The 13,307-nt window shown below is 55.7% G+C and overlaps 1 protein-coding gene across 3 annotated transcripts in view; it reads right to left on the minus strand.

Annotated features, from left to right (window-relative positions):
- Positions 1-3,542: 3,542 nt before the first annotated feature.
- GALNT13 (polypeptide N-acetylgalactosaminyltransferase 13) overlaps positions 3,543-13,307 on the minus strand; it is a 107,388-nt gene continuing 97,623 nt past the window's right edge. The window contains exons 11-13 of one of the 3 annotated variants that reach the window (XM_054177539.1): positions 12,389-12,523; positions 7,763-7,792; positions 5,249-5,465 (exon numbers count right to left, since the gene is read on the minus strand). In XM_054177539.1, coding sequence (XP_054033514.1) covers positions 5,280-5,465; positions 7,763-7,792; positions 12,389-12,523 — 351 coding nt within the window. In that variant the 3' untranslated portion in view covers positions 5,249-5,279. Of the gene's footprint in view, positions 4,295-5,248; positions 5,466-7,762; positions 7,793-12,388; positions 12,524-13,307 lie in introns of those variants that run through there. The other 2 variants (XM_054177531.1, XM_054177525.1) reach the window with 2 other exon arrangements.

A 13,307-nucleotide genomic window follows, 5' to 3' on the forward strand; every position in this document is an offset into this window, starting at 1 on the left:
GGGTTGGAAGAGACCTCTGAGGCCATCAGGTCCAACCCTCAGCCCAACCCCACCATGGCCATTAAACCATGGCCCCAAGTGCCATGGCCACAGGGTGCTTGAACCCCTCCAGGGATGGGGACTCCACCACCTCCCTGGGCAGCCTGCTCCAGTGCCTGACCTCCCACCTCAGCTCTCCATGAATGAGGCTGTTCTGCATCCACCTTTCAAGCCTAGCCAGCTGCACTCCCTTGTCTTCATCCCTCCAGCCAGCACATCAAGAAATCCTTGACTGCAGAACAGGGAGGGGACTTGGCAGCCCTCACCCTTCCAGCCAGGGGGGTTTCATGGGAGACACTGGAGGCACCCAGCACAGCTGCCACCACCACCTGCCCTCTCCTGGTGCTCCTAGGTGCTCCTAGATGCTCCTAGCTGCTCCTAGATGCTGCAGGACCTCCCATGCCTCTTCCTTCATGCAGACACTGGAGGCACCCAGCGTAGCTGCCACCACCAGCTGCCCTCTCCTGGTGCTCCTAGGTGCTCCTAGGTGCTCCTAGATGCTGCAGGACCTCCCATGCCTCTTCCTTCATGCAGACACTGGAGGCACCCAGCACAGCTGCCACCACCAGCTGCCCTCTCCTGGTGCTCCTAGATGCTCCTAGGTGCTCCTAGGTGCTGCAGGACCTCCCATGCCTCTTCCTTCATGCAGACACTGGAGGCACCCAGCACAGCTGCCACCACCAGCTGCCCTCTCCTGGTGCTCCTAGGTGCTCCTAGATGCAGCAGACCTCCCATACCAGTTCCTCCATGCAAAGGCCAGGTGCCTGGGCCCATGCCCTGCCAGCTTGAGGGGCTCTTCAGGTAGCAAAGGCCCTCTGCTGTCACAGAATCTGAGTGGTTTGGGCTGGGAGAGGCTTTTCAGCTCATCAAGTGAGCTCAGCAAGTGCAGCCCTGCAGCCAGCACTGCCAGGTCAGCACTACCCCACGCCCCCCCAGCCATCTTTCTTCCTGGAGGCTGAGGGGTTTTGGCAGTGATGTCTGCATGCTTGCTTTGGGAAGAATCCCCACCCTGGCCTGCTTTCAGAGTATCACAGCATCAGTCAGGGTTGGAAGGGACCACAAGGATCATCCAGTTCCAACCCCCCTGCCATGGGCAGGGACACCCCACACTAGATCAGGCTGCCCAGAGCCTCATCCAGCCTGGGCTTAAACACCTCCAGGGCTGGGGCCCCAACCACCTCCCTGGACAACCCATTCCAGGGCTTCACCACTCTCATGGGGAAGAACTTCCTCCTCACCTCCAGCCTGAATCTCCCCACCTCCAGCTTCATTCCATTCCCCCCAGTCCTATCCCTCCCTGACACCCTCAAAAGTCCCTCCCCAGCTTTCTTGGAGCCCCCTTCAGATCCTGGAAGGCCACAATGAGGTCTCCTTGGAGCCTTCTCTTCTCCAGACTGAACAGCCCCAACTCCCTCAGTCTGTCCTCAGAGCAGAGCAGCTCCAGCCCTCTGCTCATCCTCATGGCCCTTCTCTGGACACCTTCCAGCACCTCCAGCTCCTTCCTGTGCTAGGGGCTCCAGAACTGGACACAGTGCTCCAGGTGGGGTCTCAGCAGAGCAGAGCAGAAAGGGAGAATCCCCTCCCTTGCCCTGCTGGCCACACTTCTCTTGCTGCAGCCCAGGATCTGATTGGCTTTCTGGGCTGCAAGTGCACACTGAGAGCTCCTGGTGAGCTTCTCCTCCCCCAGCACCCCCAAGTCTCTCTCCTCAGGGCTGCTTTCCAGCCAGTCCCTGCCCAGCCTGGATTTGTGCCTGGGATTGCCTCCACCCAGCTGCAGGACCCTGCCCTTGTTGAACCTCATGAGGCTGGCTTGTGCCCACCTCTCCAGCCTGTCCAGGTCCCTCTGGATGGATCCCTTCCCTCCAGCTGTCTGCTGCACCACACAGCTTGGTGTCAGCAGCAAACCTGCTGAGGGTGCACTCAGTGCCACTGTCCCTGGCACCCACAAAGATGTTGAACAAGCCTGGTCCCAGGACTGATCCCTGAGGGGCTCTGCTTGTCCCTGGCCTCCACTGGGACATGGAGCCAGTGACAGCCACTCTTTGGGTGCAGCCATCAAGCCAGTTCTGTATCCATCTAGTGGTCACCCATCACACCCATGTGTCACCAGCCTGGAGACCAGGCTGTGGGGTGGGACAGTGCTGAAGGCTGTGCTCAGGTCCAACCTATCCCCCAGCACCATCTCATCAACTCAACCATGGCACCAAGCACCCCATCCAGTCTCCTCCTAAACACCTCCAGGGGTGGGGACTCCACCACCTCCCTGGGCACCTCCAGCTGTGCACCCAGCAGCAGCCCCCCCAAGTCCTTCTCCTCAGGGCTGCTCTCCACCCACTCACTGCCCAGCCTGGGTTTGTGCTTGGGGGTGTCCAGACCCACATGTATGACCTGGCTTTGCTGAGCTTCCTGAGGCTGGCACTGGCCCCCCTCCCCAGCCTGCCCTGGCCCCTTCCCCACAGCACCCAGCTGGGTGTGCTCAGCAGCCCTGGCTGAGGGTGCCTCCATCCCAGTGTCCACATGGATGTTTTGCCAGCTTTTATGTTCTTTTGTGGTGGTCTGGAGCTGAGGACTGAGGTGTCTGCCTGTGGTGGTTCGGAGCCTGAACTGGGATTGAAGAGCTCAGTGCCTCCTTTGAGCAGGAAGGTTGGCCTGGAGCTTCCAAGCCAAGTTAATCCCCCCCAGCCCAGCTCCCTGCAGGCACAGCCATGACTCTGGTCCACCTTCATCACCTTCTGCTCTGCATTTCATGAGGTGCCTCAAGGAGAGCTGCTCTGTAAACTTTAGGTACAGAGAGTGAAGTTAGAGTAGGTACAGAAGGAGCCCACAGCAGCCAGAACAGCTCCCCTGGACTGACCCAGGGCAGAACCAGAGCTTATGAGGAGCTCTGAGTGAAGCCCCTTGCACCCCTTCCCCGTGCTGAAGACATCCCATGGGCTGCTGCCCTGTGCTTCAGGCCTCCTGCACCCTCCAGGCAAGGAGAGGTCACAAACCATTGCCCCTGACCCAACCCAGCACACCACAGATGCCTTCTGGGGGGCCTGTGCTGCTGGGGGGGGATCACCACAGGAGATGCCACCAGTAGCCACAGGAGATGCCACCAGTAGCCACAGGACCCTTCCCCAGGCCTCAGTGTGGTTCCAGCTGGGTCCCTTCATGACCACACCAACAAAAGGCTGAAGCCACAGAGTTAGGACAAATACAACTGAGCATCTGGAAGCAAGAACATCTGGAACCAGGCCTTGGGAGGGCCAGCCAAGGTGTGGAGGTGATCCAGGGGTGAAGCTCTTGCCCTGGGCAGGTGGTAAGCTTATGCTAATGCTCAAGGGGAGCAGCTAAGGGTCGTCAGAGTCCAGACCACCTCTCGGTGGCCTTCAGTTTTGGAAGCTCCATCTGCAACCCCCTCACATCCCCCCAGGGGTCAGCTGCAGCTGTTCCTCTTCCCACTGCAGAGGACAATCCATCCATGCTGGTCTGAGGCACCCACCTCTGACCCTCCTCCTCCTCCTCCTCCTCACCACTGCTCCTGGATCTCTCTTTCTCCTTTGAGTTCGCCTCAGTTTCTGAGTCCTTGCTCAGTTCTGCTGCCTTTCCAAACACTGGATCCCATTCTTCTTCCCCATGAAGCTTTGTCTCTCTCTCTCTCTCTGGTGACCTTGCTGCTCAGTGTGGTGCTTCACCAGGTGCCAGGAGCACACCCAGCAAGGCTCTGCACACCACCTTGCCCAGAGAGCCCAGCAGCACCCCAGCCAGCTCAGGAGACGCCTGCCAGGATGCTTCCCAGGGTCATAAGGCATGTTGGTTTGGGTCACTTCTCCATGGTGACCCTCATCAAATGCCCTCCATCCCCACCTCTTGGATGCAGGGTTCATAGAGGCTTCTCTGGAGCCATTTCTGAGCACACCTGGGCTGCTAGCACCCCGAGCTTGGACACCTTGAGAGGCTCAGAGGAGCGTTGGAGAGCCACCGGCCCCAGCAAACCTCCATCCAGCGACCTTGCTCCCACAGCTGGGGTTTGGAGAGGGCTTTCAGCACCACTGGCCTCAGGAAGGAGGAGGGGATGAGCAGGAGGAGGAGGAGCAGATTCCAGCCAAGGCAGAGCAGGCCTGCAGCAGGCTCAGGCGCCCAGGGTCATGTTGCGCAGCAGCCACTGCTGGGAGCGGCTCTCGGCGCACTCCCGCATGCTGGGCACCATCTTGTCCTCCTCTGAGGGCTCATCCAGGCACTGGTTGCTGTTGACATGCCTCAGGGTGAGCTTCTGCAACAGAGAAGGAAGAGTGAGAGCTGCAGCACGGCCAGGGCTGCAAAGCCAGCACTGCCTTTTAGAACAGAACAGAATGAACCAGGTTGGAAGAGACCTTTGAGATCATCAAGTGCAACCTATCACCATCTCATCAACTCAACCATAGCACCAAGGGCCTCAGCCAGGCTCTTCCTAAACACCTCCAGGGATGGGGACTCCACCACCTCCCTGGGCAGCACATCCCAATGGGCAATCACTCTCTCTGTGTAGAACTTCTTCCTAACATCCAGCCTAAACCTCCCCTGGCACAGCTTGAGACTGTGTCCTCTTGTTCTGGTGCTGCTTGCCTGGGAGAAGAGGCCAACCCCCACCTGCTACAACCTCCCTTCAGGGAGTTGGAGAGAGCAAGAAGGTCTCCCCTGAGCCTCCTCTTCTCCAGGCCAAGCAACCCCAGCTCCCTCAGCCTCTCCTCCCAGGGCTGTGCTCCAGACCCCTCCCCAGCTTTGTTGCCCTTCTCTGGACACCTTCCAGCAACTCAACATCTTTCCTAACCTGAGGGGCCCAGAACTGGACACAGGACTCAAGGTGTGGCCTAACCAGTGCTGAGCACAGGGCACAATGACTTCCCTGCTCCTGCTGGCCACACTGTTCCTGCTGCAGGCCAGGATGCCATTGGCCTTGGTGCCATGGTTTAGTTGATGAGATGGTGCTGGGTGATAAGTTGGACTTGGTGATCTCAAAGGTCTTTTCCAACCTGGTTAATTCCATTCCATTCCATTCCATTCCATTCCATTCCATTCCATTCCACTCCACTCCACTCCACTCCACTCCACTCCACTCCACTCCATTCCACTTCATTCCATTCCATTCCATTCCATTCCATTCTATTCCATTCCTACTCTACTCTACTTGACTCTACTCTGCTCTACTCTGCTCTGCTCTGCTCTACTCTGCTCTGCTCTATGCTTTCCTCCTTCCAATACCAACCTCCAAGCTGCTGTTACAGGAAATAGTCAGTGGGGCTGTAAAAAACCCTTCTAAAGACCTCCAGCCTGCTGTAGTTCCTCAGCATCCAGCTCTGCAAGGGGCTGCCATTGCAGGCCTCCACGGTGGGCCCATGGGTGCCATCCTCTATCCTGCTGATGGTCAGGCAGGACTGGGTGATGATGTGGAGGAAGGTGTGGGTCTGCACGACAGAAGAAGGCTCACAGTCAGCAGAATGTCAAGGCCAGGTGGGCCTTGAGCCCCCTGGGCTGGTGGGAGGTGTCCCTGCCCATGGCAGGCCTGGGTTGGAACTGGATCAGCTTTAAGGTTCCTTCCAACCCAAACCCCTCTAGGAGTCTATGAACCAGGCTAAACTAAGACCAAGACTAAGACAAAGACCAAAAGACCAAGACAAACACCAAGGCTAAGGCAAAGGCAGTGGTGAAAACAAAGACAAAGGCTAAGACCACAACAAACACCAAGGCCAAGGTCAAAGCCGAGGCCAAGATGAAGACCAAGACAAAAACAAAGCAAAGACAAAGGCAGAGATAATGACTAAGACACAGATTAAGACTAAGACAAAGTCTAAGACATATACAAGGAGGGGGAAGCAGCAGAGGGGCTGGCTAGACAGCCATGGACCAAGACAAACACCAAGGCCAAGGTCAAAGCCAAGGCCAAGATGAAGACCAAGACAAAACAAAGCAAAGGCAAAGATAAAGTCTAAGACAAGGATTAAGACTAAGACAAAGACTAAGACAAAGATAAAGACAAGGAGGGGCAAGCAGCAGAGGGGCTGGCTAGACAGCTATGGACCAAGACAAACACCAAGGCCAAGGTCAAAGCCGAGGCCAAGATGAAGACCGAGACAAAAACAAAGGCAAAGATGAAGACTAAGACAAAGATAAAGACAAAGATAGAGAGTAAGACAAAGATTAACACTAAGACAAAGATTAAGACTAAGACAAAGACTAGGACAAAGACTAAGACAAAGATAAAGACAAGGAGGGGGAAGCAGCAGAGGGGCTGGCTAGGCAGCCATGGACCAAGACAAACATTAAGGCCAAGGTCAAAGCCAAGACCAAGACAAAAACAAAGCAAAGACAAAGTCAAAGATAAAGACTAAGACAAGGATTAAGACTAAGACAAAGACTAAGACAAAGATAAAGACAAGGAGGGGGAAGCAGCAGAGGGGCTGGCTAGACAGCCATGGACCAAGACAAACACCAAAGCCAAGACCAAGATGAAGACCAAGACAAAGCAAAGACAAAGGCAAAGATAAAGTCTAAGACAAGGATTAAGACTAAGACTAAGACAAAGATAAAGACTGAGACAATGATTAAGACAACGATTAAGACAAAGACTAAGACAACAGTTAAGACTAAGACAAAGACTAAGACTATACTATGATACTAAGACAAAGATAAAGACTAAGACAACAACTAAGACTAAGACTAAGACAAAGCTAAAGACCAGGAGGGGAGGCAGCAGAGGGGCTGGCTAGGCAGCCATGGAGGTGAAGCAGATGGAGAGGATTGCTGATGGCCAATGGTGCCTGCAGATGCTCTGGTGTCAAGCTGGGGACAGGTTGTGCCAGCTGGCACCCACAGAACCCAGGGACATTCATGACTTAGGCTTTATCCTCACCAAAACCCCAACCTCACTGCTCTGCTCAGAGGGAGGGCTCCATCTGAAACCATTCAGAGACTTGTGGAGCCACAGGACTGGTGAGGCTGGAAGAGACCTTTGAGATCAAGTCCAACCACTGCCCTAGAGCTCCCAGTCCTACCACTGCTGCTTAGCCACTGCCCCTAAACCATGGCCCTCAGCACCAGGCCTCCATGGCTTTTAAATGCCTCCAGGGATGGTGACTCCAGCACCTCCCTGGGCAGCCTGTTCCAGTCTCTCCCCACCCTCACTGCAAAGAGTTTGTTCCTAACCTCCAGTCTCAACCTCCCCTCTCCCAGCTCAAACCATTGCTCCTCATCCTGTCACTCCAAGCCCTTGCCAGAATTCCCTCCCCAGCTCCCCTGCAGCCCCCTTCAGGTACTGGAAGGCTGCCCTAAGGTCTCCCTGGAGCCTTCTCTTCTCCAACTCTCAGCCTGTCCCCACAGGGGAGGTTCTCCAGCCCTCTGACCATCCTCATGGCCTCCTCTGCACCCACTCCAACAGATCTGTGCCCTTCTTGTGCTGGGGGAGCAGAGCTGGATGCAGTGCTCCAGGTGGGGGTCTCACCAGAGATTCTGCAGGCACCAGCATCCCACCATGGGCACCAACATCAGCATCTAATCATTTGAGAGCCCTGAATTCTTGGTCAGCACACACAGTCTGTATGTACCACTGGCAGGGGAGGGGATCCAGGGATGGAGGAGGCTGGGCAGGTGGGAGAAGTATCCACAGGCAGGAGCTAAGTGCTGTTGCTTGGCCACAGCATTGCTAGAGAAGCAGGAGATTGGCTGCTCTAGGGCTTGGCAGAGGGGTGGCAGCTCCCCAACTTACCTCAAAGCTATACTCCCACTTGCCAAAGTACTGATGGGAGGGGGATAAAAAGGGAACAGGGGTCAAGCAGTGACTCCAACCTCATGTTTGTGAGGACCTGCATCTCTCCAGGGATGCCAGTTCAAGAGCTTGGCACTGACACTGCATTTGGTGACCAAGAGCAGTAAGTAAACCCTTCCCTGGGGGTGTTTAAGGCCAGGCTGGATGAGGCCTTGAGCAACCTGGGTTAGGGGAAGGTGTCCCAGCCCATGGCAGGGGGATTGGAACTGGATGATCAGGAAGGTCCCTTCCAACCCAACCCATTCCATGAATCCATGACCCTGTGGCATCCAGCTCGCTCCCCTCAGCCTGCAGAAGCCTAACTGCAGGCAGTGAGGTCCACTGATGCCTTGGCCAAGTCTGGAGGTACAAGGAGAGATGCAAACAATCCTCCAGCCCCCCCCATGCAGAGATGCTGGGATTTAAGGGAACACTAAATAAGGAACCAGCTGACACCAGGAGCAACAGCAGTGCTGATGGAGACAGACTGAGGGAGCTGGGGCTGTTCAGTCTGGAGAACAGAAGGCTCTGAGGAGGCCTCATTGTGGCCTTCCAGGATCTGCAGGGGGCTCCAAGAAAGCTGGGGAGGGACTTTTGAGGGTGTCAGGGAGGGATAGGACTGGGGGGAATGGAACAAAACCAGAAATGGGTAGATTGAGATTGGATGTGAGGAAGAAGTTGTTCCCCATGAGGGTGGTGAGAGACTGGCACAGGTTGCCCAGGGAGGTGGTGGAAGCCTCATGCCTGGAGGTGTTTGCAGCCAGGCTGGATGTGGCTGTGAGCAACCTGCTGTAGTGTGAGGTGTCCCTGGCCATGGCAGGGGGGGTTGGAACTGGCTGAGCCTTGAGGTCCCTTCCCACCCTGACAATTCTGTGATGACCTTCAGCCTGCAGAACCCCTGGACAAGCTGTTTCCAAGGGGGATACCCTCAGCTCCTTCCCTTTCCAATGCAAAATGGGTTTAGACCTTTTTATCTTTCTGGCTGTTTCCCCATCTGGGCAGGAAATTGTTTTGCTTTGCTTCTTTCCAACCCATTATTGAATTTTAATGCTTTTCTTCCCCACTTCTTGAAGACCACATGATGATGCCTGGCTCCTTCTCAAGCCTCCCATTACTTTGCAGGGCAGCTCCATAAATCAGCTGGATCAAGGAGTTGCCAAGTCAGAATTCCCCCAGCTCTCCAAGGCTCCAAGAACCTATTTATGATGCATCAGAGCTCTGAGCTTTGGAATGGGGGTGGGAAAGCAGGCAGCAGGATCAGCACAGTGCTGTCTGGGAGCTCTGGTGGGCTGGAGCCAGGGTTGCTCCATCAGTGTCTGAGCTTGCTGGCTCAAGAGAAAACAGAGGGAGCTGGGGTTGCTTAGCCTGGAGAAGAGGAGGCTCAGGGAAGACCTTCTTGCTGTCCACAACTCCCTGAAGGGAGGTTGTAGCCAGGTGGGGGTTGGTCTCTTCTCCCAGGCAAGCAGCACCAGAACAAGAGCACACAGTCTCAAGCTGAGCCAGGGGAGGTTTAGGCTGGATGTTAGGAAGAAGTTCTTCCCAGCAAGAGAGATTGGCCATGGGAATGTGCTGCCCAGGGAGGTGGTGGAGTCACAGTATCACCCAGGTTGGAAGAGACCTCGAAGATCATCAAGTCCAACCTGTCACCATCACTGCAGGTGTTGAGGAAGAGCCTGGCTGAGGCACTTGGTGCCATGGTTGAGTTGATGAGATGGTGTTGGGTGATAGGCTGGACTTGAGGACCTCTGAGGTCTTTTCCAAGCTGGTTCATTGTGTCTGGAGGATGGGGATCCACTTGCCACCACGTCCCTTTCTCAGGGATGCTTTCTGGAGAGGAGTGTGGCTGAGATTTCCAAGCCAGCTTGGGCTTTTTTTGCCCCCTCTGCGTTTACCACCATGAAACACAACCTCCGCGGAGCAGATGCAGCCTGGTTGGTGCTGTGTCGGGCAGGCAGGGCAGGCAGGGCAGGCAGGGCAGGCAGGGCAGGCAGCCGCAGCCGGGGGCTGGGAGATGCCTCCCAGCCGACGCCGTTGATTTCTTTTTGTCGAGCGCCACCTAGCGGCCGCCTGTGGTTATTGCACCGCGGGCCCTGACGCCTTCCACTCCCCACTGCCTCCAGCTGCATTTCAGACTGAACCCCAGAGCGCTTCCAGCGTTAAAGGAGAAGAGATTGGGCAGATTTAGAGGGGAGATGAAGGAGAAGTTCTTTCCAGTGAGGGAGGTGAGGCACTGGGGCAGGTTCTGCCCAGGGAGGCTGTGGATGTCCCCTCCCTGCAGGTGTTCAAGGCCAGGCTGGATGAGCTCTTGAGCAGCCTGGGCTAGTGGAAGGTGTCCCTGCCCAGGGCAGGGGAGGTGGAACTGGATGATCTTTAGAGTCCCTTCCAAACCATTCTGTGATTCCAGGAATTCAGCTCTCTGTGCAGGAAGGTCAAAGCAGCTCCTGCTAGGAGATGCTGCAAAGAGATTCATATTTTCCTACCTTTAGAGTCATAGAATCATAAAGGTTGGAAAAGACCTGAAAGATCATCAAGTACAACCTGTCACCCAGCACCTCATGGCTACTAAACCATGGCACCAAGTGCCACATCCAATCCCCTCTTGAACCCCTCCAGGGATGGTGACTCCACCATCTCCCTGGGCAGCACATTCCAATGGCTAACAACTCTCTCTGGGAAGAATCAGAGCATTGTTTGGCTTGGAAAAGACCTCTAGGATCATGGAGTCCAACCATCAACCCAACACCACCATGACCACTAAACCATGTCCCCAAGGGCCATGTCCAAACCTCTCCTGAACCCCTCCAGGGATGGTGACTCCAGCCCCTCCCTGGGCAGCCTGTTCCAGTGCCTGACCACTCTGGCAGCAAAGGAAGAGGATTGTTTTGGTTGCAAAAGACCTTTAAGATCATTGAGTCCAGCCCCTCTATCACTACCAAGTCTGGTCCATCAGCAGCACATTGCTGTGGCTCTTACACCCCTCAAGGGATGGGGATTCAACCACCTCCAAAGGGGTGCTCCAGGCTTTGAGAACCCTTTCAGGGAAGAAGTTTCTTCTAATGTCCAACCTAAACCCCCCTTGGTGCAGCTTGAGGCCATTTCCTCTTTTCCTGTCACTTGTTCCTTGGGAGAAGAGGCCAACCCCCACCTGGCTCCAACCTCTTTTCAGGGAGTTGTAGAGTGCTAGAAGGCTTCCTCTGAGCCTCCTCTTCTCCAGGCTGAACACCCCCAGCCCCCCAGCTGCTCCTCACCAGCCCTGCTCTCCAGACCCTTCCCCAGCTTGGTTGCCCTTCTCTGGACCTGCTCCAGCCTCTCCATGGCCTTTTTGGAGTCTTCTGAGATATTTTACTTGTGATTGCTCATGTCTCCCCTGAGCCTCCTCTTCTTCATGAACAACCTCAGGTCCCTCAGCTGTTCCTCAGCAGAGCCGAGACTGTAGCACTGCAGGACACCCTCAGCACCTCACCTCAGTGAGGTCCCCATCCCCAGAGTGCATCACAGCTAAGCTCCAGGCCCTAAGGTGGCAGCTGCCTGAGTGCTGTGGTGGATATCTTGGGAGCACCTCTCCTATGATGGGGACAGACTGAGGGAGTTGGGGCTGTTCAGCCTGGAGAAGAGAAGGCTCCCAGGAGACCTCATTGTGGCCTTCCAGGATCTGAAGGGGGCTCCAAGAAAGCTGGGGAGGGACTTTTGAGGGTGTCAGGGAGTGATAGGACTGGGGGGAATGGAACCAAACTAGAAATGGGTAGATTGAGATTGGATGTGAGGAAGAAGTTGTTCCCCATGAGGGTGGTGAGAGCCTGGCACAGGTTGCCCAGGGAGGTGGTGGAAGCCTCATGCCTGGAGGTGTTTGCAGCCAGGCTGGATGTGGCTGTGAGCAACCTGCTGCAGTGTGAGGTGTCCCTGGCCATGGCAGGGGGGTTGGAACTGGCTGAGCCTTGAGGTCCCTTCCACCCCTGACAGTGCTGTGATTTGTGAGGTTTCAGGAGGCACAACTGGGAGAGAATGGCTTTAGAGAGTGCTTGGACTCCTGGTCTTAAAGGTCTTTTCCCACCAAAAGGATTCTATGATTCAAGCTCTGGCACAGGCTGCCCAGGGAGGTGGTGGAGTCCCCAGCCCTGGAGGTGTTCAAGAAACCTGTGGCTATGGCACTTTGGGCCATGGTGTAATGGCCATGGTGGTGCTGGGTTGGAGGTTGGACTCAAGGATCCAGCTCAGCTCTACAGAATCACTGCAGGACTTTTGGCAGCTCCTTCCTTCATGGGAACTGGAGCTCTTGTGTCTGGGGTAACCTCATCCTACCTCTGCTCCAAGGCCCCAGAGGCCTGGGTCACACAACTGAAAGCCTGCAGGGCTGTTTCTCCTTCTTTCCCCTCAGTTCTCTTTGGAGATAGGTGAGGAGAGGCTGAGGGCACTGGGGTTGCTGGGGAAAGGGAGCCTGAGGGGAGACCTCCTTGCTGGAGGTGTTTGCAGCCAGGCTGGATGTGGCTGTGAGCAACCTGCTGTAGTGTGAGGTGTCCCTGGCCATGGCAGGGGGGTTGGAACTGGCTGAGCCTTGAGGTCCCTGCCCATTCTCTGGTTGTGTGGTACCTCAGCATCATACTCCCAGAGCTGGTTGCCCCTCATGTGGTGGCACTTCAGCATGACCACCGGGCCGTTGAGCCGCGAGACGTCCAGGCAGAGGTCATCGGTGCGGATCTCCTTGTCAGCGGTGTAGGAGAACACCTGCAAGCACAACAGGGTGGCAGTCAGCAGCACCCAAGCACAAGCCTTAATGGGGAGGAGAGGCTGAGAGCCTGTTCAGTCTGGAGAGGAGAAGGCTGAGAGGGGATTTGATCAGTGGTTATCAATACCTGAGGGCTGAGCGTCAGGAGGGAGGGGACAGGCTCTGCTCACTTGCACCCTGGGATAGGGCAAGGGGCAGTGGACAGAAACTCCAGCACAGGAGGTTCCACCTCAACATGAGGAGGAACTTCTGCACTGGGAGGGTCACAGAGCACTGGAACAGGCTGCCCAGAGGGGCTGTGGAGTCTCCTTCTCTGGAGCCTTTCCAGCCCCATCTGGATGTGTTCCTGTGTGACCTGTGCTGGATTCTATGCTCCTGCTCTGGCAGGGGGGTTGGACTTGATGATCTCTGGAGGTCCCCTCCAACCTCTAACATCCTGTGAGCCTGTGAACTGCTGAGCCAAGATATCCATGATCTTCACTCCAGTGCAGCACAACTTTTGTCTTCTCCAAGCACTGACTTGGATTTCACAGAACCACAGAATCAGCCAGGCTGGAAGAGACCTCCAAGATCATCAAGTCCAACCAATCACCCAACCCTAACTGATCAACTAGACCATGGCACTGTGTGCCTCAGCCAGTCCCTCCTTAAACACCTCCAGGGATGGGGACTCCACCACCTCCCTGGGCAGCACATCCCAATGGCCAATCTCTCTTGCTGGGAAGAACTTATTGCTAACCTCCAGCCTAAACTTCCCCTGGCACAGCTTGAGACTGTGTCCTC

The sequence above is a fragment of the Dryobates pubescens genome, chromosome 2 (genome assembly GCF_014839835.1).
Source record: "Dryobates pubescens isolate bDryPub1 chromosome 2, bDryPub1.pri, whole genome shotgun sequence".
Lineage (NCBI taxonomy): Eukaryota > Metazoa > Chordata > Aves > Piciformes > Picidae > Dryobates > Dryobates pubescens.